Source organism: Pseudochaenichthys georgianus, chromosome 10, assembly GCF_902827115.2.
Source record: "Pseudochaenichthys georgianus chromosome 10, fPseGeo1.2, whole genome shotgun sequence".
Classification (NCBI taxonomy): Eukaryota; Metazoa; Chordata; class Actinopteri; order Perciformes; family Channichthyidae; genus Pseudochaenichthys; species Pseudochaenichthys georgianus.
The window spans coordinates 35933367-35960766 of record NC_047512.1 but is presented as its reverse complement, the minus strand read 5'-3'; the positions used below and the strand labels follow the sequence as shown (position 1 = coordinate 35960766).

The window sequence follows — 27400 nt, the reverse complement described above, 5'->3', positions numbered from 1 at the left end:
TTGAGCTAAAGCCTCCACAGTTACCTTGTTGGCAGTTTTCAGAGTTTCCACCAGTTCCCAGAAGCTGATCAGAGCTCTCTTATCAACCCGCTCCATGTACAGTCTGAAATGCTCCCTGTAACCCGGGTTACACAGGATGTCATCGAACTGGAGAATCTGAATGTGGGGAGAAGAAGAAATGACAAACATCAGCCATGACACTGGATATATGTTATCCGCACATTTGATATACTATACTATTTATATACATATTTGTTGTTGTTATATATCGTAAAATGTGTAAATCTTTAATTTAAATTATTATGTTTATATAATATTGTTATTTTATTTAATTGGACATTTAAAACTTGTTTTCTTACTTATACTTTTAAATATTTTATTCCAAATGGAGTGCCTGTCACAAAACAACATTTCCCCTGTGATAAATAAAGTATAATGATTCTGTGTTTTGTTTTAATGCAAAAAATCTAATTCGACCTTTTGAACACCTGACAGAACGTTCTAAAACGTTTTCTAAGACCACTGTCTCCAACTTTATTGGTCTTACCTTCTGACTTTGCGGATCGTCGCTGTCCTCGGCCCCTCCTTCTTCACTGTTCTCATAGTTTGGTCCACCGAGAAGGCGGATCCTTTTCTCACATTGTTTCTTAGCAACAGTCAGATGATTGATGTATCGTTTCATATCTCTGGCCCGCAGAAGGTCTGCCTTCATGGCGGCTGACTCTTTACCTTTACGATCTACGGGAAGAGGGACAGCAGTGGGTGAAAAAGGTAGTTTTGGTCACACAACAATACACAAAAACACTATTTCCTAGTATGGAGCAACTGATTCATTAAGAGAAAGATAGTTGCTAATCTTGTTTTACTAATAGGCCATTTCAGGCAAACATAGTGAGAGAAAAGTTCCTTACATGTTGATTTGCATATACCTAATTATTGTAGCCCAACATGGCTGATTATACACTGCTTTGATACTAACTTGGAATAATCATTTATTTTATGTTTATTTTGATCCATTCTATATTCAATATTTGTATATACAGTGCCATGCAAAAGTATTCACCCCCCTTGGCATTTTTCTTGTTTCATTGCTTTAAAACATTTAATTTAATTAGATTTTTGGAGAATTTCCTTTAGGTTAGATGGGTTCCGCTCGTGTACAGCCATCTTTAGGTCATACCACAGATTTTCGATTGGATTAAGGTCTGGGCTTTGACTAGGCCTCTCCAAAACGTTTAAATGTTTCCCCTTAAACCACTCTAGCGTTGCTTTAGCAGTATGCTTTGGGTCATTGTCCTGTTGGAAGGTGAACCTCCGCCCAAGCCTCAAATCTCTGGCAGACTGAAACACAGTTTCCTCAAGTATTTCCCTGTATTTAGCTCCATTCATCACCCCTTCTATTTTTACCAGCTTCACAGTCCCTGCCGATGAAAAACATCCTCACAACATGATGCTGCCACCACCATGCTTCACTGTGGGGATGGTGTTCTGAGGGTGATCAGAGGTGTTGATGGCCAAAAAGTTCAATTTTAGTCTCATCCGACCACAGGACCTTCTTCCACATGTTTGGGGAATCTTCCACATGCCTTTTGGCGAACTCCAAACATGTTTTCTTATTTGTTTTGCGACTCTTCCATAAAGCCCAGCTCTGTGGAGTGTGCGGCTTACTGTGGTCCTATGTACAGATTATCCTCTCTCTGCTGTGGAGCTTACCAGCTCCTTCTGGGTTATCCTCTGCCTCTTTGTTGCAGTGGCGTTTTCTCCCGGAGGCCAAGGGAAGCCAGGCTTCCCCTGTTTTTTCGGATTGTAGTTATAATTTAAAATAAATAAAAACACTTTGTTTTGTTTCGATAATTCTCCTTTGGTGTGTGTTGCTGCCGGCCCGTCTCTCCCCCATTCTCATTGAGTATTTTACAAAGAGTGAAACAAACAGCGCCCCTCTAGATGTTATGGTGAAACAGTAGATTGCACTCACTTTTGCGAGAGGAGGCCAGCCGAATCTGGCTTCCCTTGGTGAAAAAAAATGGAGGGATTGACCAATCAGATGAGGCTCACGTGATGCTAGTGCTATAGCGACGCGTCGACTTCAAAATATCGTCGACGACATATTTCCACGTCGACGTGTCGCTACACACACGTGGGTCACCCAAAGCAACAAGCAGTTCGCAATCGCACTTCAAACACAATGGAGACTGAAACGGCTACCACCTCCTCCTCACAGGATTGCGCACGAAGCCCTCAAACGAAAACATCTCGCCCTAGGTCTTCAAAAGCATGGGAATATTTTAAAGTTAGTTCAAAACGCAAAGATATTGTCATTTGCAGTCTTTGCCAAATGGAGTTGGCATATCACACAAGCACAACGGCTATGTTGGAACATTTAAAGCGGCAGCTAGCTGTGGTGGCTACCATTAGCAGCTAGCATTTGCTCTCCGATTTTTACATAAAAATGGAATTATGGATTATAAATTCAATAATTTTTGTATACATAGACGTTAAAAACCTATGGATTAACCGATTCAGCCGCGTTTTTTCTCATTTTAATGCCATTGAACACGTCTATTGATCAGATTGACAGCTACGGTGGTGAGACGATCTCCCTAGGCTCTGTAAAGGTACGTGTTGTGATGACTGTATTTGCTTCCCCTGTCGCAAGTCCGGATCACTCAGTGATGATACTATATACCTACATAATCTGTGGAACCTCAGCTTTAATCGGATATCTTGTATGTGCAGCTACGATGAGTAATAAGGGTACTTTTATCTTGAGTTCTGTGCCAATGTCCGTTAGCATTTTTCGCTCATGGGTCATTTTAGATGCTTCTTATGAGACTTGTGTTTTGTTTTGGTAAACATGGTTTGTATCGTCAGTTAGCTGAGATTATATATTAGTTAATCTGGTATAACACATTAATAGGTTCTTAAATATTAAGATCCCCTGAGACACAGTATCGTGAACATTTTTTTTTTTACATTACGTTTTTTATGAACAACAGAAAAATAATCGTTAGATTAGTCGACTAATCGATCAAATAATCGCTTTCGAAATAATCGTTTCCCCCCAGCACTACGTGATGCCCCTGCCAACCTGTGATTGGTCAGGGCCATGCCAAGGGAAGCCAGAGGCAGCTTGCTTCCCTTGCCTCACAATCCAATCAAATCGCATCAACTTAGTGTTGCAGTGACGCGTCCTAAAATCCGGAAGTAAGCTGCGCTCGGTTTCCCTCATGTTTCCCTCGACAAAAAAGCAATGGGATTTCTCCATAGGATTTAGGAAAATAGCTCGAAATAAGGTCAGTGGAAAACGAACCGGTTAGATAAATGCAAGTTTTGTTAAGTCGGATAATATCCACATGTCTACCCTACTTTTATAATTTTCTAATCATAAATCTAATCGATAGAAGATAGATAGCGTCACTGCATCACTCTCACCGCCGTTAGAAAGTAGCAAGCAACTGAAGCAAGTGCAATTATGGAGGGTGGAGATTTGGAGTATTTCATCAAAAATAATTGTACTAAACTTCCGCTACAGCAGCAACAACAAATACAATCTGATGACAGGCCAATGCCCAAACTGGAGCTGTGTACAGCGAGGAAAAAAGGAGCGAATCGGACATAAAACGTTAAAGGTCTCCTGATTTAGTTTGTGAATGAATGCTTATTAGAGTTTCGGCTGGAGAGTGCGTGCGGACCTGTCGGTTAGATAACAGGTGTGTGTAAGTCCTGCATCTGATACAAATGTGTGTAAAATGATACCGGGTGCTGTAATCACTCATCTGATTACGTTATTACATTGACCACCACACCCCCGACCCAAAAGAAAGGACGTATTATTGGCTTCCCCTAATTTTTTTCCCACGCCACGCTACTGCTTTGTTGCCTCTCTGATCAATGCTCTCCTTGAGTTTTGGTGGGCGGCCCTCTCTTGGCAGGTTTGTTGTCGTGGCATATTTTTTCCATTTTAAAATAATGGATTTAATGGTGCTTTGTGATGTTCAAAGTGTGTGAGATTTTTTTATAACCCAACCCTGTCTCATACTTTTCCACAACTTTGTCCCTGACCTGTTTGGAGAGCTCTTTAGTCTTCATGGTGTCGTTTCCTTGCTTAGAAAGGCCACTTGCTGTGGTATGGAAGACGGAGGCCTTCTACACAGTGATGCAAACACAGGTATGTTGAAAAAAGAGAGAACTATTCGAAGCAGAAAAAAAACAGCGTATCATACCATCTGACAAAGGCCTGTGCTATAATGCTTCAATTAACTGGCTATTCTTTATAATATACTCAGATCAATAGGAGACCGAGATGTTGAGTTATAAATCAAGGGGTTTTATTCTTATTTACAGCAGGGGACCTAACCTCCTCTAAGGGGGTCCGGGGGGCATGCTCCCCCGGGAAGATTTTTTTTAAATATTGAAGTTAAAAGCATCAACCCGGTGCACTTTGAGAGCAACATTAGGAGATCTATGGATACATCTCAACACCCATATGAAACAGAACTGTAAGCAGATTCTTTTTGGATATTTTACAAATCACTCCCCTTTTACACTCTATTCTTGTTATTTTTAACAACTTTTAGTATTTTATACCTGTTTTTCATTTAGTCTCTAATGTCTCATTAAGAACTATAATGATCATATCAAGGTGTGCCTTAACCTCACTGAGCTGAGGTTATTTGAGCCTCTCAGGAGAGAGCTCTCTTCTATCTGGTTGTAGAAAAGCTCTTTAAATTCCTTAGCATAGCTAGCTAACCAGATGCTAACAACAACAGATCCAACAGATCGCCACTGTGCTTACAACTAAAGACACAGCCACGCAAACATTGTGGCATGTGTACGGCTCCTTATGGGTACTGCAATATTTGAAGAGCTGGAGCGGCGTTCCGGTGCTCTCCGTCAGCACTCTAGTCTACACCAGCGCTATCTATATGGCGCTGGTCTCTACACTCCTTTCAGACGAGACATATAGAGTGGCGAAGTCACGCCCATCTACTTCCGGTCCATGGGACCTTATTTCGGAAAAATAATGTATTGAAGTCAATGGAAAAAATATCTTTCGATCCCGTTTGAATTGTGCCATGAATTACACATATGATGTTTGTCAATCTTAAAAAATAATTTCCGTGTCAAAAAAGTCACAGTTTGTCGTAAAACTGTTGAAATATAAGACTATGAAAAATACGCAAATAGAAAGACTACAAATCCCAGGGGTCGCGTAAGTGATGTCACAATTGTTTTGCTCCACTAAGAGATGCACCATATAGATATAATCTATCTATATGGCGCTGGCTAAGATAAGATAACTTTAACAAGATGCCTGTGTGCTTAGTACTAGATTGTTATCATACCAGCAATGGGTCTTGCTCGTTCTTTCGCTTCCCGTCTGATGAAAGGACCAGGAGTGGCTGGATCAAGTTAGCTACCTAGCTAGTAGCTAGCACGTTAGTTAGCATTACAGCCTTGTCATTTTTATTAGCCTTAATATGAAGTAACATTAAGTAACCCAAAATGTAAAACTGTAAGAGTAGCAGTCATATTTCGTGAACCCTTTGAAGAGTACTTTCACCGGAGTGATCGTTCTATAATACACAATTTAAGCCCGGGGGAGAAATGCTAGCTAGCTAGCTAGCATCGGCGATCGCCGATCTTTTCTACTTCATGCTATCTGCACAAATGGTTGACATTAAACATTAAAAAGACCAGGCAGTTCAGAGAGAATCAAAGGAAGGAAGGAAGGAAGGCAGGCAGGCAGGCAGCTTTGCATGACATTCTTCTGGACGTGTTTCATTGTGGTGATAGTGAGGGTAGTCAATCGTTTTGTTGACAAGACAGTAGAGATGGGCGAGTCCTGATTCATCCGGATCATTAACCCGGATCCTAGTAATGAGCTGGTCGTGACGAGTCTCCCCTCCCCATTAACCCGAGTCCTTTGAGTCCTACACCTGGTATGACGTACAAATTAAAACTATAAATTGCGTCACTCGCTACTCTCTTTATAACATGTAAAATCACATTACAACGTACCCCAGTCCATCTGCCTAGCCTTTAGCAAGTAGGATAGCTGCCAGAAGTTATCGTTTGGCTCAGGGGAGTGGACGCGGATCAGTGAAACTTCCTGCAGACTCGTGGGGACTCAGAGGAGCCTTAAATTACGGCTCCTAACCGTAATAGCATAGCAGATCCAGAGATCCATACTCGTTTTGTGCACGGGCATAGCCGCGGCTTAGGGGGTGTGGCCAAAAGTGGGGAGAGATTAACTAACATGTTGCAGCCCCTCCTCCAGCTCCCGGCTCCCGCGGCTATGTTGTGCACGAGTCAACAGCAGACTCAGAGATTCGCAAATCCTGACTCACTGTGCAACACACAGCAGAATTGTGTGGACTCAGGGCCGTAACCGTATAGCAGCAGATCCAGAGATCCAGCAGACTCGTCGTCATGCACGAGTCAACAGCAGACTCAGATTCGCAAATCCTGACTCACTGTGGAAAACACAGCAGAGCAGACTCGTGCGGACTCAGAGCCGTAACCATATAGCAGCAGATCCAGAGATCCAGCAGTCCTCATGCACGAGTCAACAGCAGACTCAGATTCGCCAAATAACCCTTTTTTTTGTGATCAACATTTTTTATTAAAGCAAAAGACACTGTGTAGCGGAGGTTAATGTAACGTCAATTTAATATGCTCGTGAAATGCAACAAGTTTTCGGTTTCACCGGTAGGATTTCTACGGTCTTGGTGATGCTGACTCATATGACTCAAATTACTCTTATGATCCGGATCTCTTCAATGACTGACTCAGAAGACCCTGAGTCCGTAAAAGGATCCGGATTTGCCATCTCTACAAGACAGTAGTGACGGCCATCTTGGTGACGTGTATTGTTCTGCGAGACCAGAGATGTAGTTCATTGAGCGTTTCACACAAACAAATGTGTTACTTCACAGTTTTACGACACATTTTTTTTTTTTGACTTGCAACATTATCTTTTAAATTGACAAACATCATATGTGTAATTCGTGGCACAATTCAAATGGTATCGAAAGATAATCTTTCTCTCTCCATTGACTTCAATACATAATTTTTTTTCGAAATAAGGTCCCATGGAGATCTACCGGAAGGGGAGGGACTTCGCCACTCTATACCACGTGGAGAAACGTTACGCTCGTGTTGTTATCAAGGAACCTGTCCTTGGCCAGGAAAAACAGACACTCGCTTGTTTAATTATTTTGCGGTCTAGATTTCTTCTCCTTTTTTGAAGTTTTTTGTTATGTTTTAAAACGTGCTCTTTTTTTCTTTCACTTCACCAATTTTGACTGACTTTGTGAGGGGTCTTGCCATAAAATCCCCCCAAAAATATGAATGCAAGAAAATAGGAAAAATGGCAAGCGGGGTGAATACTTTCGCAAGGCACTGTGTGTGTCTCATAAACGGGCTAAAACTTGTTTTTTTTGTGTGCAAGTGTTGTATGTTGACAAATGTTATCACCTTTGGAAGTGGATTGGAATCATTCTGAGTATTTGTTTATGTATTTATTTAAACAAGGACGATGCAGACAAGCACATTAATCTCAGAAAATAAAAGAAATGTTTTATGCCAGATTTTATAGCTCATTTCCAGTCATCCTTTTGTCAACTGCATGAAGGAAAAAAGTTATATCAAATACATACAACAATAATTTTTGCACATGTTGAATTAATTGTACCCAGAAAATGTGAATGTGAAATCCAGCATAAGCAAAAAAGGTAACACTCTAGTTGATATGATTTGACATTTGTATTATTATCTGGCTTAATATCACTAACTCACCATCTGCATTACCACTTTTCCCAATCGCCATAATGCAGGTCCACAGATTCCGTCAAATTTGTATTTATAGATCAAAAATGTTCCGTTAGAAGTAAAATAAAATGAGATCCAAGCTTTAAACATGGCAAGTACAAAGGTTGATTAATCACTATAATTATTACTATCCATCGTGGTGCTGTGGAACTGAACATGATTTTTTTTAAAGTAAGAATCCTAAAATTCAAGCTTTGTTTTTTGAAATGATTTGTTTGGCCTTTTTGTCACGTGAAGTGGAGTGTTTCTGTACCTTTCTGCTTCTTGAGTTGAGGGAGGCTGCTGATGGTGGTGGCATGAATAATCTCTACCACTATCTGATACCTGTAAACAGAGAGAGAGACAATTTACATCAAGTTTTTGGAATCAACCCTCAAGTATGAATGGGCTGTTTGGGCCCAGCTAGCAGGGAACATTCTCACAACGTTTTAAGAATAGTAGGGCATAATGTTCAAACAATATTATCAAAAACGTCTTAAGAAGGTTATCACCAAACATTTTAAGAATGTTTTTAAAGAATCCTACCTTTCAGAAGAACATTCAAAATAAAACTTCCAGCTGAAAACATTTTAAGAATAGTAGGACATAATGTTCTGACAATGTTATCACCAGAGGTGGGGACTCGAGTCACATGACTTGACTCGAGTCAGACTCGAGTCACATATTTTTTGACTTGAGACATTGATAAAAGACTTGACTTGACTTTGACTTGGTATTCATGACTTGAGACTTGACTTAAGCTTGAGATAGATGACTTGAAAGGACTTGACTGTTTAAAATTAAATATTGGCGTTTGTTTTTGTAGTGAGATATTACGTTTCGTTTTTTGGAAAAACGTGATTATAGCGCCATGCGCGCAAACCTGGCAACCCACTAGAAGGCAGGAGTCTCAGTTAACATAGCAGCGGCTAGCTTTACTCCAAAAATAGTGAAGTTTGGATTCAAGGATTATGTTGTCGATGACGGTAATAAGAAGAGAACAGCGGTATGCAGGGTCTGCAGCATAAAGATCAGTGACACGACCACCACAACATCCAACTTCATTCGTTACTACAAAAAAATCCACAGAAAAAGGTGCGTGTATGTGTTGTGTTAGCTAGAATGCTAACGTTAAGTTTAAGCTACGTTAGACTTGGTTTCAAATCGATTAAGCATTGCAAAGAGAAGACAAAACGGTAAATGAACACTGGAACCTCCAAGGGATTCATTTTTACTAACCCTGATAGTGACGGGCTGTCAAGAGAGAGAGAGAGAGAGAGAGAGAGAGAGAGAGAGGAGAGAGAGAGAGAGAGAGAGAGAGAGAGAGAGAGAGAGAGAGAGAGAGAGAGAGAGAGAGAGAGAGAGAGAGGGAGAGGAAAAGAGATGCCTCGTTTATTTCCCCTGTGTTATTATCAGAAGTTACTGTAAACTTTTGAATAATGTAGTTAATCTACTTTTAGTAGTTTGTTTAAATGTTTTAATTATGTTGTTTTTGTTTGTAGAAGTGCATCATTCCTTGATTTATTGTAAAATGAATCTGAACTTTTTGATCTGTTATGATCATCCACACTCTGCAGCTTTGGGGACAGAGCCTTCTCAGTGGCAGCTCCTAGGCTCTGGAATTCCCTCCCCCAAGATCTTCGTGACTCTGAGTCCCTCACAGTCTTTCAGTCCCGCCTCAAAACACATCTTTTCAACTCTGTCTACCCATAAGCCCCCCCCCCTCTCAAACAACATCCTCTTGACTGCCTTTTTATTTATTTTACTATACTTACTTGTTTGCCTGTCCTTGTTTGTCTACCCTCCCTCATACTGTAAAGCGTATTTGAGTTGTAAAAAGCGCTATATAAATAAAATGCATTATTATTATTATTATTATGATGATAAACTGAAGCAATTTCTAAATTAACCCAATTAAGTGAGATTTAAATATCGTCCTACTTAGTTTATAAGGAAATTATGAAGAGGAACAAATTACATGATTTGAAAATTATATCTATGTAGGTGCTGACGCTGTTGGCGGTTCGAGTGTTAACAGAAATTTAAATTAAATATGTGTAATGGCAAATGCCATATATGATTTTCTTACCTGGAATTCTGCCTTTTTGAACAGACTTTGATTGAGTCCTAGCTATATTGTCTGCAGTTCTAGGGTTAATATGAATCTAATATGATTGTCATCGGTCTAAATTAGATTTCAAATGATTAACTGTGTATGTAATGAAGATCATAGTGTGGGTTAAATCCATTTTCATAACCACTGTCTTTTAACTGATTTAAATGCGGAAAATGGGTTTATTCATCAGAATGTCGTATGACTTGACTTGACTTGCTTGACTCTCATCACAGTGACTTGGGACTTGCTTGATACTTGCACATGTAGGACTTACTCCCACCTCTGGTTATCACCAAACATTTTTAGAATGTTTATAGAGAACATTATCCTACCTTTCAGAAGAACATTCTGATAACCAAAGGAAAACTTCCTACTGAAAACATTCCTAAAACAATGAATGGTAACATTCTCAGAATATTTTTCGAACCAAACATTTCTAGCTGGCTGTTGGTTAGGAAGTATTTGTATTTATTTATAGAAGGACCATGCATACAAAAACATTAATCTCAGCAAAGAGAAGAGATGCAATATGCCAGATAATAATAATAGCTAATTTCCATCTGTGGTCCTCAGTCAAAATCCAATTAAAGATTGGTTGTCCGTTCCCCTGCCCTTGCAGTCAACATGTCGAGGTGGCACCATGTATTCCTCTGTTTGAATGTGTGTGAATGCTGAGTTGTATATGTAAAAGCGTTTTAAGGACTGTAAGGAAATATTTGTATGTATTCATGCAAACTGTGAAGAAGCTTGAAAATGATTTGTGTAGAAAACTGGGCTGGTTTTGGGCCTGCTAACATGTGGTTTTTAGAGGACACAGGAAGAGGGGGAAGGTCAGGAGTTAACATACAGTCATCCCTGATGTGGGGTGTTGATGATAATTTGGGCAGCCAATCACTGGTCTGGAAGGGAGGCGCAGATAACTCCTCCTTGGGTCAGCGAGGGATATAGACAGAAACCCCGCTGTGTTCGGCCTCTTTCTTCTCTGACTGGCTGGCTGGCTGGCTCACGTGAGTATCAGGTAAATGTGGGATCCCACAGAACTGTATGTAATTTGTACTGTATTGATTGTACTTGATTGTATTGCATTGTATATTACCATTAAAGTGGATTATTGTTAAACGGTTACTTGTAGGTTCTGGGTTTCCTTCCTGTAAGATAATGGCTCGTGTAGGGAAGCGAGGAGATTTGGAAATGCGGCCTAATTAACATTTATATCTCCTAACAGGACTCGCAGAGACTGGAAAAACACTATATATATATATATATTATTAATACGTTAACTTGACAGCCCTAACGCAAACAAAATTAACGCCACTAATTATTTTAACGCGATTAACGCATGTGTATTTTTTTTCCTTGGCCGCCCCGTAGTTTCAGAGCGCATTGAGTTTAAAATACCATCTACAAGCTGATGCTGACAGCCCCGCTCCTGCCGCCCGCTTGTGGCAGACCACACTTCCACGCTCACCGGCAGGCACCGACTGGCTATTGGGAGGACCGGGAGGGTGTGTGTATGTGTGGCCCGAGCGAGCGAGAGAGACCTTCCGTGCATTGTTGTTGTTAGCATCTGGTGCTAGCTAGCTGCGCTAACGGATATAAGGAGCTGTTTAAATGAAAACAGAGGAGCGACATTTCGCCACAACTGCGCCGAGCACTTGACTTTATGCAGGAAGCCAGACAGTGGGACTTTGTACGAAAAGTCAGCACACTCAGCACGGATAGTGCGCAACATGATTGCAGCGTCCAGGCAGCTCCCGTTCGAGCATATGCCTTGAGTTGCACATAGCTCCAACACACACACACACACACACACACACACACACACACACACACACACACACACACACACACACACACACACACACACACACACACACACACACACACACACACACACACACACACACACACACACACACACACACACACACACACACACACACACACACACACACACACACACACACACACACACACACACACACACACACACACACACACACACACACACACACACACACACACACGGGGGGGGGGGGGGCTAGTGGAGTACTTCGTGACCACAGAGTGTGAACGTTGTGATCAGCTGTTTTAGCGCAGTTCTCCAGTGAAGGGGGGAGTCTCCCTCCGTAGCCGGTTGGCGTAGTTTTGGCACAATTCCGTTGTACAGACCGACGTTAACAGCAGCCCTGTCTGTGCACACGGAGACCGACTCTGTCGTCCGGTGATCTAACCGCCTTCTGGAAAAGCTTCACAAGTACGTCGGTATGCAAATGCGCTTTGTGACACAAGTGACGGTATGCATTTCAGATTACGCACATAACCTGCGTACCAGTTATGTGTTTACCCCTGTACTACAGCAAAAGTATTCTCCGTCGGGACTTCCTGCAACAACACCACGCCGTTATCTTGATTCTGATTGGCCAGAAGACATTATCAAAGATGTTCTATTGAGAAGACGATCACTACGTGACAAAAGTTTTCAAAACCGTGGCTACTGAAATCAATCTTACTAACTGCTGTCTGTGCAATTTACTCCGCGGGAGTTGGCAGACTTTATTTTGCTTACTTTAACATCATTTTTCATGGTGGGGCTAGCCATTTCTTGGTATGGGTGTAGCCTATCCCAGCCATACCCTGGCGCTGCCACTGGTGGCACGGATGGGGCGGGCCATTCTGCACATGCGTTAAATGCGTTAAATATTTAACGCGATAATTTTGACAGCACTAATATACAGCACTAATATATATATATATATGCATTTAGTTTACAATATACACAGTATGACATGTTACAATGGTAAAGCAAGCATTCATTGTCATTCTAAAACTTGCACATATATCAGAGTATCTCAATATGGTGGGAACCCAGAGTAAATGAAATAGATCAGCAACAATTCAGTATTGAGCAATTACTTTTCAAACTAACAAACAGTACAGCAGTATCATGTCCTTCCTACATTTAGATCTAAAATATTGCCACAGAGACACTGTCAGTTGCCATGGTTATATTTGTGTATATACAGTATGTATATACGTGTGTGTGTGTATGTGTGTGTGTGTGTGTGTGTGTGTGTGTGTGTGTGTGTGTGTGTGTGTGTGTGTGTGTGTGTGTGTGTGTGTGTGTGTGTGTGTGTGTGTGTTGTGTGTGTGTGTGTTGCATGCCTGAGTTGTTTGAGGAAATTGACATCAGCAGACGTTGATATCAGCTTGATGAAGTCTTCGTAGGAGGCAGCGTAGGTGTAGGCTTTCTTCTGCTGCTCCGCCTGCTGCTCCCTCTGCTCCAGCTGAGACAGCAGCATCCTGTTGATGGAGTCCGGGTCACTGAGCACCTCCACCAAAGGCTTCAACACTGAGAAACACACAGGAAGAAGGTGTATAAAAAAAACACTGCAGTTAATCAAGTCTGAATTACTGACAACTTCTGAGAACTGCTGTTAAAGGTCACATGTCATGGCCATTTCCACTGATCATAATTCCATTGTTGTGGTCTACTAGAATAGATTTATACTGTGCAATTTTCCAAACTCACATTGGTTTCGCATACAGCATCTCTGTAAAGTATTCACTCTCTCCACTAAACAGCTCGTTTCAGCTCTTGCCCCCCCCCCTCCCTGTGAGCCCAGTGTGCTCCGATTGGTCGGGACGTTGTGAATCATGCTAAGCTCCGTGGAGGTGTGATTTCCTTGTTTAGCGATACACAGCGAAACACAGCCAAACTCACCCTGAGCACACAGAAAGTCACAGCCGAAGTAAAAACAATAAGTGTGGCTTGATATTGAGTAAGAAAAAGGTTGATAAACGCTGTGAGAATGGGTCTGCAGAGAGAATTTCGCCGCGATCCCAACTGTCTGTTATCAGCCTGCAGCCAGGGAGGAGAAATCAGCAGAGCTGCATGCACCGAGTGTGTGAGGAAGTCCGTGGATTGGTCCATTAGGACCAATCAGCGGGGGCTTAACGTAACGGCTCTGCGGACGTAACGTAACGGCTCCACAGATTGGTCCATTTCGTTCCGGGGACGACATGACATCATGATGTCCCCGGAATAATCAAATGGACAGTGACGTATCTCCAACGAGGCGTTTTGGGGAGGTATTTTCTGTTTTAGAGTTGTACTCCCTACATGGTGTACTTTGAGGGTTTTGACTCTGCAGACCGTTTACATGCATAAAAACCTTCATAACTGTTAGGAGATTTAGTGGACAACTCGTCCGCTTTCTTAAATCTCCTCGCGTCCCTACACAAGCTGTTATCTTACAGGAAGGAAATCCAGAGCATACAAGTAACCGTTTAACAATAATCCATTTTAATGGTAATATACAATGCAATACAATCAAATACATTACCATACACAACCATATCGTATCATATGTGTAAAGTCAGGAGTTTGGCCTACTCCTGGCTCCTGCCCACAGGCCGCCAGACCTCCAGTCCCAGCGACGCGAGGAGAGAGAGCGAGAACAGCAAGCCGGATAGGCTTTCATACCAAATGATACAGGAGGGGGTGGAGTTTAAGGACAACTGGTCCAATCATCTCAAACAAACACCTCTGACCCTCACTGTGTCCTATTTCTGCAGCCTCCACACATCCCCCCATCCCATTCCAGAGACCACAGTGGGGTCTTGTTCCAGCTCCCCCACAGCAATAAAACCCTTCACAGTTTGCATGAATACATACAAATATTTCCTTACATAACACAAAAGGGGACGGGCAATAACCGGAAAATCATGACATGTCACCTTTAAGTTACAACGTGAAAAAAAATACAGTCACATAATCCGGTTCTATTTTGGTTTTCCCTCTCTTGTAGAGTGTGATATAGGTTTGTGTGCATGTAAATCAGGGGTCGGCAACCTTTTTGATATGAAGTGCCATTAAAAAAATATATATTTTATCAGCGTGTCGACGATTGTGAATTATCAACAGGGGGGCGGGGGAGCATCGCTGCGGGGAAGCAGTGTGTGGACCTGTCAGCGCAACTTACATTAGGGATGCTCCGATCGCCGATCCGATCGAGTGGGCGGGCCTATGGGGATCTTCCATTTAAAGTGGTGTTTAAAACTCAGTTAATGGGGCTCAGTTAATGGGGCTCATTCACTGGCGCTTCCACAATCAACAACCAACATAATTATTACATTCAAATGAAGTACATTATTCAAGTTTACATTAACTTTGGATAATAACACGGGAGAAATTAGCGGAAGCGCTTTCTTTTCCTCTCTCCCCCTCTCTCTGTCTCTCCTGACAACCTGTCAGTATATCATGCAGCTCACTGATCCAGTAATGAGTGACCCGACAGTAGGGATGGGTATCGAGAACCGGTACTAAGTCAATACCGGTACCCGATTGGACGGTATTGGTATACCGTTAAGCAGCTGGACAAACGGTGCTGCTGTCGGTATAGAGTGGCGAAGTCCCTCCCCTTCCGGTGGACCTCAATGGGACCTTATTTCGAAAAAATTATGTATTGAAGTCTATGGAGAGAGAAAGATTATCTTTCGATCCCGTTTGAATTGTGCCACGAATTACACATATGATGTTTGTCAATTTCAAAGATGATTTTGCAAGTCAAAAAAAATAAATGTGTCGTAAAACTGTGAAGTGTTGAGAGCTTCATAGTATGAAGTGAATACTTAAAACGAAAGTTAGTTATAATCAATAGCCGCTTTCACACCGCAGGACTTGCGGTACTTTAGTGCCGGCACTAAAGTACCACGGCACTAAATCCGCCAGGGGGCTAGTGCCAATCGCATTCACACCGCAGTACTTTCCCTGAGGCACGATTACGCTGACGTCACTTCGTCTTCTTCTTCTCTGGGTTTACTGGCAGGCCGCAAAACCACTTCACGGCGAGTACAACAAAAAAACGAGAGAAGAAGAACTACACGGGGGGGGAGGGGGTATAAAGCCCATCCGCTGTATGAGGCGTTTGTTTACTTTCCGACCTCAGACATGATGGAGTTCATAAGGGTAATTTACAAATAAAATACCCCATTATAACAATGGACTTTATCTTTATGTATTTATTATATATTACCCCCTCAGGCTGATTTTGGAAAAGGACATCAACCCTTGTTTGGCGTTTTCCCCTTATTTATCTAAAACAAATGACATGATAAATTACTTGTGTTTATGTGTGTAAGACTTGTGTTTCTGATAAATTCAACCACCGACACCTGTCTGCTCTCACATTCTTCTATTCTGCAAATTTGGGGTGGGACACAATAAATAAAGCTTCGCCAGTTTGTTTGTTTTATTGCACAGTCAAGACATAACAATAACGGCATCATGCTGTTCCAGGTGTGTCGTATGCATGTAAATTGAAGTTAAATAAGAGTGTGAAATGTAAAATAAAGTGTAAGTAGTTTCAAAACAATGTAACAGTGGCAATATATATAGCAGCAGACACACCTTAGTGCAAGTTAGGTGTCAGTATTTTTACCCGGCATCCGTGTGCACTGTGCACGATTCCCAGCTCAAGTAGCGAACATCGCTCAAAACATTTGGAGTTGGGAACTGCTTTCTGTAGAAGCTGCTGCATCCCGTCCTTGGAGTAAATTGCCAGAAGCGCCGACACTTCCTCATCATTCCACCGCTCCGGTGTTGTAGTACGTGTGGTCATAACTGATTTAAAGTACAAAAAAACTACTCGCTCAGGTGTGGATGTGGTTTTGTAGCGAGGAAAAAAATGGCTGCCTAACAAAACAAATTCAGAGTCTAACGGGGCGTGGTTTGCAATTCGCCCAGCCAATAGAAATAGAATATAAATTGGCACTCTTTTGTCACCAGGTTCGTACCACCTCTCTAGCAGGGACTAAAAAGTACCAAAAGAGTTCCCGGCACTGAGTAGTCCCGGCGGTGTGAACGCGACATTATTGGTACTAACGGAACTAAAGTACCAGGGAAAGTCCTGCGGTGTGAACGCGGCAAAATATAATCAATTATATTCTTGTATAACCCACAATGAAAATGCTTCATATTTTAGGTTTTTCTATATTTACAGCATAAACAAAACAAAGTGGTTTGTTTAGGTTCAGTGTGTAAGGTCTATGATTTATGGGTGTCACTGATAAGGAAGAGGGCAGTTTCTTCCCCTTTTTTCTCACAGCAGAACACAGGGAGGGGGGCTCCTGCCTTAAGGAGAAATACATTGAGGCCTCAAAAAGGTGGTTATGTCATAGCCATAGAATATGTCTGGTCATGTTTTTTTTACACAAACATGGAAGGTGTGTCTTATGCCATAGCCAATAGAAGATGTTGGTTGGGAATAGAGGAGGTGTTTTTTTTTGGGGTTTCGATCCGCTTTTTTGAGCATAAAGAGACTGGTTTTTTGAGAGAGCGAGAGAGAGAGGGGGGTTTCCCCTGGTATACTCTCTCCCGGTAGGCTCTGGCCCTCAGAGCTGGGTTAATAGCTCTCGGTAAAGGTTCTCTCAAACTTGGTAAATATCTCTTGATTTTCTTCGTTGAAAGCTGAGTGAATTACTTTGTGAATGAGTGGAATGAATTGAGATGTGTATGAGTATTAGTACCCACCACCTGTGAGGACCTTCCTCCGAATTCATGCGGATAGGAATGGGTTTTTGAATGTTAGTACCCGCCATCTGTGACGGAAAAAAGGTATGGAATTGATGTGAGTTGATTTGGTGAAAGAAAAGTTGAATGTGCTTTTTATTATCACCGGTCTTTTTATGAGGAAATGCCTCTAAATTCTATCAGGGGGATTTTGAAATGTCACAACTGAATTGGGCAGTTGAAGTGAAACATTTTGGTAATAAATGTAAGACTGTGAATTAAAGTTTCATATTTGAACATGATCACAGCATAATTTGTTTTTAGTAAGATTATAATGTTGCAAAGAGAGAAGGTAAAAACCCTGTATTAGTTTGGACCTATTTTTATTCAAATAAACTGATCCCACCTTTTGGACTGGGACAACTTAAAGGACATCTGTGCTCTCCTCTCCTGCTTCAAAGGTAAGATTGCACCCTGCCACACTCATGTTTAGGTAGGAACACACCTCATTTACTGATACCAAAATCCTTCGGGATCCCTTAAACAGATTTAAAAGAGTTGTCTGAATTGAAACAGCAGTTAATTGAACCTGGTTCTTCCGGGAGTTAATAGAGGTGAGATCTTGCTGACGTTGGTGGATCTGAGCCAAGCAGTAAACTTACATAGACTCAATAACTTCGGTCAGGTCAATTAGTAGGTCTGAGTAATTTACCGGAATAAATTATCAGGACCTCACCGACTCTAAACAGAAGTAACACATTTGTTTGTGTGAAACGCTCAATGAACTACATCTCTGGTCTCGCAGAACAACACACGTCACCAAGATGGCCGTCACTATTGTCTTGTCAACCAAACGATTGACTACCCTCACTATCACCACAATGAAACAAGTCCAGAAGAATGTCATGCAAAGCTGCCTGCATGTCTTCCTTTGATTATCTCTGAACTGCCTGGTCTTTTTAATGTTTAATGTCAACCATTTGTGCAGATAGCATGAAGTAGAAAAGATTGGCGATCGCCGATGCTAGCGTTAGCATTTCTCCCCCAGGCTTAAATTGTGTATTATAGAATGATCACACCGGTGACAGTACTCTTCAAAGGGTTCACGAAATATGACTACTACTCTTACTTTTTAACATGTTGGGTTACTTAATGTTACTTCATATTAAGGCTAATAAAAATGACATGGCTGTAATGCTAACTAACGTGCTAGCTACTAGCTAGGTAGCTAACTTGATCCAGCCACTCCTGATCCTTTCATCAGACGGGAAGCGAAAGAACGAGCAAGACCCATTGCTGGTATGATAACAACCTAGTACTAAGCACACAGGCATCTTGTTAAAGTTATCTTAGCCAGCGCCATATAGATAGATTATATATATATATGGCGCTGATCTTAGCTATCTCTTAGTGGAGGAAAACAATTGTGACATCACTTACGCGACTCTGGAATTTGTAGTCTTTCGAGTTGCGCATTTTTCATAGTCTTATATTTCAACAGTTTTACAACAAACTGTGACTTTTTTGACATGGAAATTATTTTTTAAGATTGACAAACATCATGTGTAATTCATGGCAAAATTCAAACGGGATCGAAAGATACGTTTTCCATTGACTTCAATACATTATTTTTCCGAAATAAGGTCCCATGGACCGGTAGTAGATGGGCGTGACTTCGCCACTCTATACGTCTCGTCTGAAAGGAGTGTAAACACAGCCCCACCTAGTGTCAGCAGAAAGTATTAAAAATAATTATAACCAAAAAATAAATAAAAACAAATATAAAATATATTTTAAGATCATGTTTAATCATCCGATTCGTCTGTACATTGCTGTTTTAGTCTGTGTTCTTCTAATTAGTTTCTACAGTGTGTGCCTATTGAGCTGTTTAGAGCCATGTGGGACAAAACCCGATCATGCCCCTCCCTCTCACTGTCTAAGTGAACGGTGACTGTAAAAACTATACTGCGCGTGCTCAGAGTATTTTTCTATTCAACGTGTGTGACAAAAAAATAATGACCACAGGGGCACTGAGCTGCCATTCCCACCATACGTCATCTCACATAATTCAGAGCTGATTGGCTGCAAGTACGTGTGCCACGAAAAGTGTGGTGTGTGAAGAGGAGACGAGAGAGCTGCAGTGACGCGTCCTAAAACCCGGAAGTAAGCTGCGCATTGTTTCCCTCTACAAAAAAGCAATGAGATTTCTCCATAGGATTTTAGAAAATAGCTCAAAATAAGATCTGTGGGAAACGTACCTGTTAGATAAATGCAGGTTTTGTTCAGCCGGATAATATCCACATGTCTACCCTACTTTTATAATTTTCGAATCATAAATCTATCGATTAGATTTATGATAGACTTTTGAAACTACAAGAAGATAAGGAGGACTTTTACAAAAAAGTAAGAGATTTTTGTCCAGAAGGATAGGCAAATGGACTTCATCTTCAAGTCAAGGTAAGACCGCAATTTTATTGAAAATGGGATCTTACTAAGAGAGAACAATTCAATATTTAAATGATAAAATTACATTTGTTGGGTATCCTTTTGTTGAACTGTCTGTTTAAAATTAATTGAAGCATCAGACAAAAAAAGTTTTTGAAAATAATATTATATTTTGATTTAGGTCAAAATATAATATTAGAGTCAGTGCCAGTGCCTCACCAGCCATGAACCTCACTGCAGAAGCTTATATATAGACATCTAAGTTTGTTGTGTCCCACCACTTTTGTACATGTAAAAACGCCACTGCCTACACCTATAATAATTTGGCCTTTCATTGACTGCTTTATAAACCAGTTAAACTTACAGATGTCATTGTGAATTGGAAAACTGCATTTAAATGTTGTTAAAAAGGTCAACGTTTCAACGTATGGTTCAGCAATTGTTGGTCGTTTACTAGGAATTCACATATTTTAAGCTCAAATACTTTGTTCTATGTTTAAACCTTCAGACACTTTTTGACGTGTTTCAGTTCAGCACATCATTTATTTTGTGATGATTTAAAAGTACAATCCAGAATAATATACGTACTCTCCTTTATCTTTTTGCCATCTTAGCCTTTTTACCAATGTCTTCATATCACAGTTTTGCATGATGTCACCGTAGGACAATGTTTTAAGGATCTCTTGTCGAGCTAGGTTGTCAGTTTGAGATGTCTGGATGAAGATATAACTGATTTACAACTGTTAAAACATGTTTAAAAAAATGCTTCTTTTCATCCTCTGTCTGAGGGAAAACCCCAAAAAGCATGATAGGGTGAGCCAGGCCCCTTTAAGTTATTTTATTTATTTGTGTCTGCTAATGTATAAGTTATACAGTTATTTCTGCAAGTATTATAACAATAAAATGACTGTTTAATCTTCACATCTTGTATTCATATCTATAATTTTGAGCACCAAATTATTGAAAAGTATCGATAAGAGTATCGGAAAATACCGATACCGATAAGCAGTACCGGTATCGATACAATCCTAATCAGGGCTCGACATTATAAATGGCCCGCTGGCCTGGAAGCACTATTTAGACACCCCGGGCCAGCATAACGTACTTTCCACTTGCCCGCTCGGGCCACTAAAAATAATACTTTAAAAAAAAAAATGGTCCTGTAATATAGGTATTTTGACTAGCAATTGTGTTACATTGTTTCGTTTATTAACGCTACAACATAGCGTTTCATGAGGCGGTTGTCATTGTTAGGTGAAAAGCAAACAGCTGTGCTGCGGATCGCAGCGCGAGCAGGCTCGTTCACTACAGACTTTCGCGCCACCTAACCATTCGCCAAAATGTTTTTAATACCAGCGGTAACCAGCCAAAAAGCAATCTTCAAATAAAAGAAAGTCACCGGAGGAGTTAAAGAAGAGTGAGGGAGTATGAGAAGAAGAGGGAGAGAAAGTTTCAGCCACACTGGCTTGATCGATGGGGTTGACTTCAATAGAGTAGTGCAGTGACGCGTCCTAAAACCCTTTTATAATTTTATAATCATAAATCTAAAATTATAAAAGTAGGGTAGACATGTGGAGATTATCCGGCTGAACAAAACGTGCATTTATCCAACAGGTTCGTTTTCCAAAGGCCTTTTTCCAGCTATTTTCCAAAATCCTATGGAGAAATCCCGTTGCTTTTTTGTCGAGGGAACCAGCATCTTACTTCCTGGTTTTAGGATGCGTCACTGCACCACTCTATATGATGGCAATAGAGAACCGCAGTGACGCATCCTAAAACCCGGAAGTAAGTTAGCATTTTTAGCACTTCCGGTTCCTTCGTCAAAAAGCAATGCATTTTCTCCATAGGGTTTTGGAAAATAGCTCGAAATAAGGTCTGTGGTTGACACAAATTGAAGAGACGGATCACGTTTTGTTCTACGACATTAAATACATCAGCAGTGACCCCACTGGTGATTTTTGAAGAGTTTACGTGTCTGAAAAACGATGGTTGTTACCGAGTGGCTGAATAGGACTACAGAAATTGTCGAGGCCGTTGTACGTCATTACGCCGAACACGTAAACACTCCCGCTAAGTTTGTTTTCCCCGTGTTCCGCTTGAAAGCAAGTACCTGCCTATCTTTAGTATCTGTAGTATCTTTAGTATCTGTATATCTATATCTGACCATTAGAATCTGTATTTTTGAAATTGTCGTTTTTAACACCGTAGTTTTACAAATTATAGAACAATTAATTACCAGTGTTTTCCAATTTTACTCGGCAGTTTGTTTCGTTAGCTAACTTTAGCTAAAGCTAGTGCTACTAGTTAGCTACGCAATGGTTTGTTGCTTTGCTCCGGGTTGCAGCCACCGGTCTTCGCATGAAACGTGCTCGTTCTATCGTTTCCCGGCCAATGTTTTCCAAAGGAGAGTCTGAATTCGTGCCATGAGGTAAGCTGACGTTACATTTTTGTCCATGTCACGGTGAAATGTAAATTATGGGTAGTGACTGTATCGCCGTTTTAGAGATGGCGCTTCTGAAAAGACCGCAACATCAGTAAAGATAATGAATAAATCCTATTAAAACCTGTGTGGCTTATATGATAAGTCTATTTAGTACAAGCAGCATAACGTTTCACCATGTGACTAAAGATTGTAGTCAGGGAAATCAGTTTGACATATTGAACTAATAACAAATCACCTCTGGCTGGCAGAGAACTCTCTGCTTCATAGCTTCTCTTGGACGTAAAATCACATGTACATTTTACATTTATATTCAATTTAATATTCCATCCCTCACATACTTTTGTATATATACTAACTTATATTTAGTTTTTCTTGTTATGCTGCTGCAACACAAACATTTCCCAAATTGGGATCAATAAAGTAATATCTTATCTTAATTAAGAAATATAACTATTATAATTAGTGTAGCAGCTGACACCTATTTTCAATATGGATTAATCTACCATCTATTTCTTTAGTTCAATTTTGATCTATAAAAATGTCAAAATAGTGAAAATGTTCGAGACAAAGTGCAAGGTTATATCTTTAGATGTTTTTGTTTTAGCCTATGTACTGTATGTCTTAATGCTCTTATATGTGACGGTGTGACTTCCATGAAACTAATATTTTATATCTTCCCAACAGACGAGCTGACAGGAAACCTAACACTCTAACAACCACAACATTGCAAAGGCGAGTAAATGTAAATTAAAAACGATTCACAATTTTTTAATGTCTTCTTCTTTCTTGCAGTGAGGTGAAGCTGACCTTGCACTTGGTGCCAGTAAGGATGTTCCTCACGCAGGCTGAATGTTTCTCCCTCCTTACTGACACAGAAGCCCTTGATTTGCAATGCTTCACTAATTGTCATTTCCCTGGCTCCGTTGGGACACTTTACCTCCAGCACAGCGGAAGACCCTACCAGACCATCTGGAGATGCCCCCAACACTCCTAATTGGGAGAGCCACAAACCTGACTCATGGACCTGCATCTGGGTTGCAGTGGTGAATGCCCTGACGCCCTCACATTCATTCATAGTCCCCTACTGTACAGACAAAACACCATCAAGGGCCTGTTGTTGCCCTAGCACAGGGGTCTGAAACCTTTTTGACCAAAAGAGCCATTTCGCTCCTTTTTCCCAAAAAATGTTTTGTCTGGAGCCGCAAAACATATTTCATAGTTTTTTATTGTTATATCAGACAAAAACTATAGTTTTTTTGCATTTATTAGGCTATTTATTACATGATATAAAACTGTTAACCTCTAATAAGAAACAAATAACTTTTCTAAGGAGAATTCAAAATAATACACAGGCCTACTTTAAAATAAATTAAACACAGCACTTAGGGAGTCCTCTGCACATTTGAAGGGGAAAAAAATATTATTAAATGGGCCCACTTTGAAATAAATAAAACATATATCTGCACCCTAAAAAGAGTTAAAGGTAAGAATGGAGAAACCAGCTCGAGTGCGCTAGAATTTGATAGTACACAACCGGAAAAAATCTGCCTCTTCCTTCAGACTTTCTTACAGAGTCCCTCCTCCAACACACACGAACGCGCACATGACCAATGAGGGCACGAGATAAGTTTGTGCCCAGATGGAAGGCTGACAGGCAGGTAGGCCATCCAGTTACTTTAGCCGGCTCTGATGATTGGTCGTGCTTTTTACAGCGCTACGGCTTCCAGAGATTAATTTTTGTATTTATTTATTGTCAAAGCATTTAATATATTCATTGCTATCTGGACGTTAAGAGCATTCCATGGAATATAACAAAAAGGGTTTTCTGAAATAAATTACATACCCCATTGAATTATGACTGAAGATCGTCAGCTGGCTTCCTCCCCCGTGTTGTCCTCGATACGTAAAGGCTGCAGCATCTTTGATAACTTCTCTCTACATATCAAACATACCGGTAAACCAGCATCGTTTGCTGTGAAAGCATATAACTCTGTCCACGCAGAATTAAATCCTGTGTTCCTCCGGTACTTTTCTTTGATTTATCCATAGTTCGCTCATCGAGCCGGGGGTCAGGTTATTCGCCTCTAAGAAAAGGCGCTCGCGCGGGACCGTAGCAGATATGACGCATATTTTAGTTGACCTAATTAAAACCATTTTGTTTTTTATTTATGTGTCACAGTATCACCTCAAAATACAACATACGAAACATTTTCAACCATGCAACAAAATATAAATAGTCCTACAAATACTTTTATTTTATTTCCTTCTTATTTTTGTCTAAGCTCAAGGGAGCCAGAGCAGAGGGCTTAAAGGGCCGCATGCGGCCCGTGGGCCGCGGGTTGCCGACCCCTGCCCTAGCACCCTGGCACTAAGGGAAGCAGTCACACGCTTTGACCTCAGGACAGCTCCAAAGTTGCTGAACAAATGCCAGTTTGGGTTGGTTCGCTGACCAGTGGTAGCCACCTGAATTGCCCTCTGTTGCTCCTCAGGCAATGCCATGCTTGCCCCAATTGCCTCAGGTCCCTGATGCCCAACAGATTTGAGAATTTCAGGAAGTGTTTCCAAGCTGTAGTGTTCCTCTTCTGGCTCGGGGGAGAGAAGCCAAGAAATTCCTGAGAACCTGCCCCGAGTCTGTCCCTCAGCCAGTCACGATCTTCGGAGGTGGGCTCTCTTGTCAGCGGGTTGAATGACTTATTGGTTGGAGGAAATAGCTCCTCCACTGAATGCGTACATTTAGCTGCCTTTGGCTTCTTGCATTGACAGGGGGAGTCAGTGCAGCTGAAATTGTGGATGGCAAAGATAGCTAATGCAGCCGCATGACTGCATTTCCATTCTCCACGTGAGCATTCACATTTTGTGGAGAGAATTCCCTCTTCTCCTGTAGATACCTGTGGTGGTGGGATTGTTTTATTATTTAAAATATATTTACATTTGTAATGCCTTCCCAATTATCCCTTTAATTGTTTATAGCCTACTGTATGTTTATTTCATGGATATTTCTGTGTTTTCTGGTGTGTAATATTTGTAATAAAGATTTCATGTGGCACATAAAATGGATTTGTTGATGGGAATTAATGTCACTAATATGAATAAATTAACTCTAGGTTAACGGTACTCTTGCTATCACTACTCACCGACACTATAAACCTTGTCCCTCATGCTAGCCCTGACAACACCGGTAAGCACACCTTCATCTAGGCTGCACTGTTGTATGTGTCCTGACTTGTAGTGGTTCTCTGCTCTATCTACACTTCTTGTCATATTTGTAAAACGATATCAGACTGGTAATTGACAGCCATGACTTCTAGTGAAATTCAGTGTGGCTAACAGGAAAAGCTTTGTTAAAATATGCAAGCGCGCGAAAGTCAAAGTCAGCTTTATTGTCAAAAATTCTACATGTGTTATACATCCTGTGAGGAAATATTTGTATGTATTCATGTTAGTAAACTATCAAGATGCTTAAAAAGGGAAAATGATTTGGGTGAGAAAACTGTGAACTGTTTTTGGGGCCTGTGAACATTTGGTTTTGTGAGGACAAAAGGAAGAGGGGGAAGGTGTGGAGTTAACATACAGTCATCTCAGATCCCTGTGATAAGGAAGCTGAGCCACTGGGATTGGGGAACTTAAGATGTGAGCTGTTGATACTAATTTGGGCAGCCAATCACTGGTCTGGAAGGGGGGCGCAGATAACTCCTCCTCTGGTCAGCGAAGTATTTAGACAGGAACCCCGCGGTGTGCCTTCCTCTCTCTCCTCTCGCTGGCACAGGTAATTATGGGATCCCACAGATAAACTGTATTTAATTTGTACTGTACTTGATTGTATTGCATTGTATATTACCATTAAAATGGATTATTGTTAAACGGTTACTTGTATGCTCTGGGTTTCCTTCCTGTAAGATAACGGCTTGTGTAGGGACGCGAGGAGATTTAAGAAAGCGGACGAGTTGTCCACAAAATCTCCTAACAAATGGTGATCTCCGACGTTTCTGAATAGACAGAGCTGTGGAAGGATTCTGCCGGCCAGACTGGGTCGGGAACAAACGCTTTCAAACACCTCAGACAATCAGGCAGGGCCCTGCATCAACAAGACGAAAGGTACCACGGACGCCTGTTATGAAAATCAACTGTCTGTGATTGGGTATATCTAAAACATTAGGATTGTCTGTAGGCGTTTCACGGTGTTTTTTTTTATTTTTAAAAACAAAAGGTTTAAATGGAATATACGATGCATATTGTACCATGTTAGGAAAGTTATATAAAACACGTGAAAGTTGATCGCAAGGTACAGAGAGTCCTGCGTGACGAGAAATATAAAGCAGTTAGCGTGGATCTCAGGTAGTATATTCCTGAAGTGACGTGGAAGCGGTGCAGTTCGTGGGCTGTAGGTGTAAGTCCTACACGACGAAACCTGGATGATCGATATTTCAGATCGATCCGCCGTTTATAACTGGGGGTAAAATAGCAGTCTGAGACCGAATAAGCGAAAGTGTCAGTGGACTGCTATCTGTTAAATCCTGGGGAGAGAACGCTACCGTCACCGACATTGTGACGAGACCGGCTCTCGTTTCCCCTTGTCTGTAAACATTAATTTGAAAAGCAAACGTGTGGTAAAGGGCTCGCTGAAACCTGGGCGTTTAAGCTCCATGGGACGGTCACATTCCTTATGCGTGTTGAAGCACCGTCCATGGTTTGGTCTGCCTGTTGAAATAAACACCACATTATAAAGCTGGACAAAATGTACGGGGAATAAATCTGTGTGATTTTTACCTGAAATACTTGTGTGACCAAAGCACTCAGAAGAGTGAAGCTCATTTGTGGTCTGCTGCTGCCATCTAGTGGCTGAAAGGGGGTAACACCCTTACAAGTTTACTAAGTACATTGCTGCTCGGTATTGAAGAAGGGAACCACGTTAATAGTAACGACGACAATAGCCTAGTATATTAATACAAGTGAACACATATTTAATTAAGTCAGATAAAAAAAAGTCAAAATGGAACATCAGAAAAGTAGAGACAATTCTGAAATTCCAGGGAGTTACAGGGAGCAATGGGAACAGATTAAGAGATTGATT

The 27400-nt window shown here is 41.1% G+C and overlaps 1 protein-coding gene across 1 annotated transcript in view; it reads right to left on the bottom strand.

Annotated features, from left to right (window-relative positions):
- snx25 (sorting nexin 25) overlaps nt 1-27400 on the bottom strand; it is a 128399-nt gene that overhangs the window by 20137 nt on the left and 80862 nt on the right. The window contains exons 6-9 of the mRNA XM_034092390.1: nt 13094-13280; nt 8087-8157; nt 548-738; nt 25-156 (exon numbers count right to left, since the gene is read on the bottom strand). Of these exons, the coding sequence (XP_033948281.1) occupies nt 25-156; nt 548-738; nt 8087-8157; nt 13094-13280 (581 nt within the window). The remainder of the gene's footprint in view (nt 1-24; nt 157-547; nt 739-8086; nt 8158-13093; nt 13281-27400) is intronic.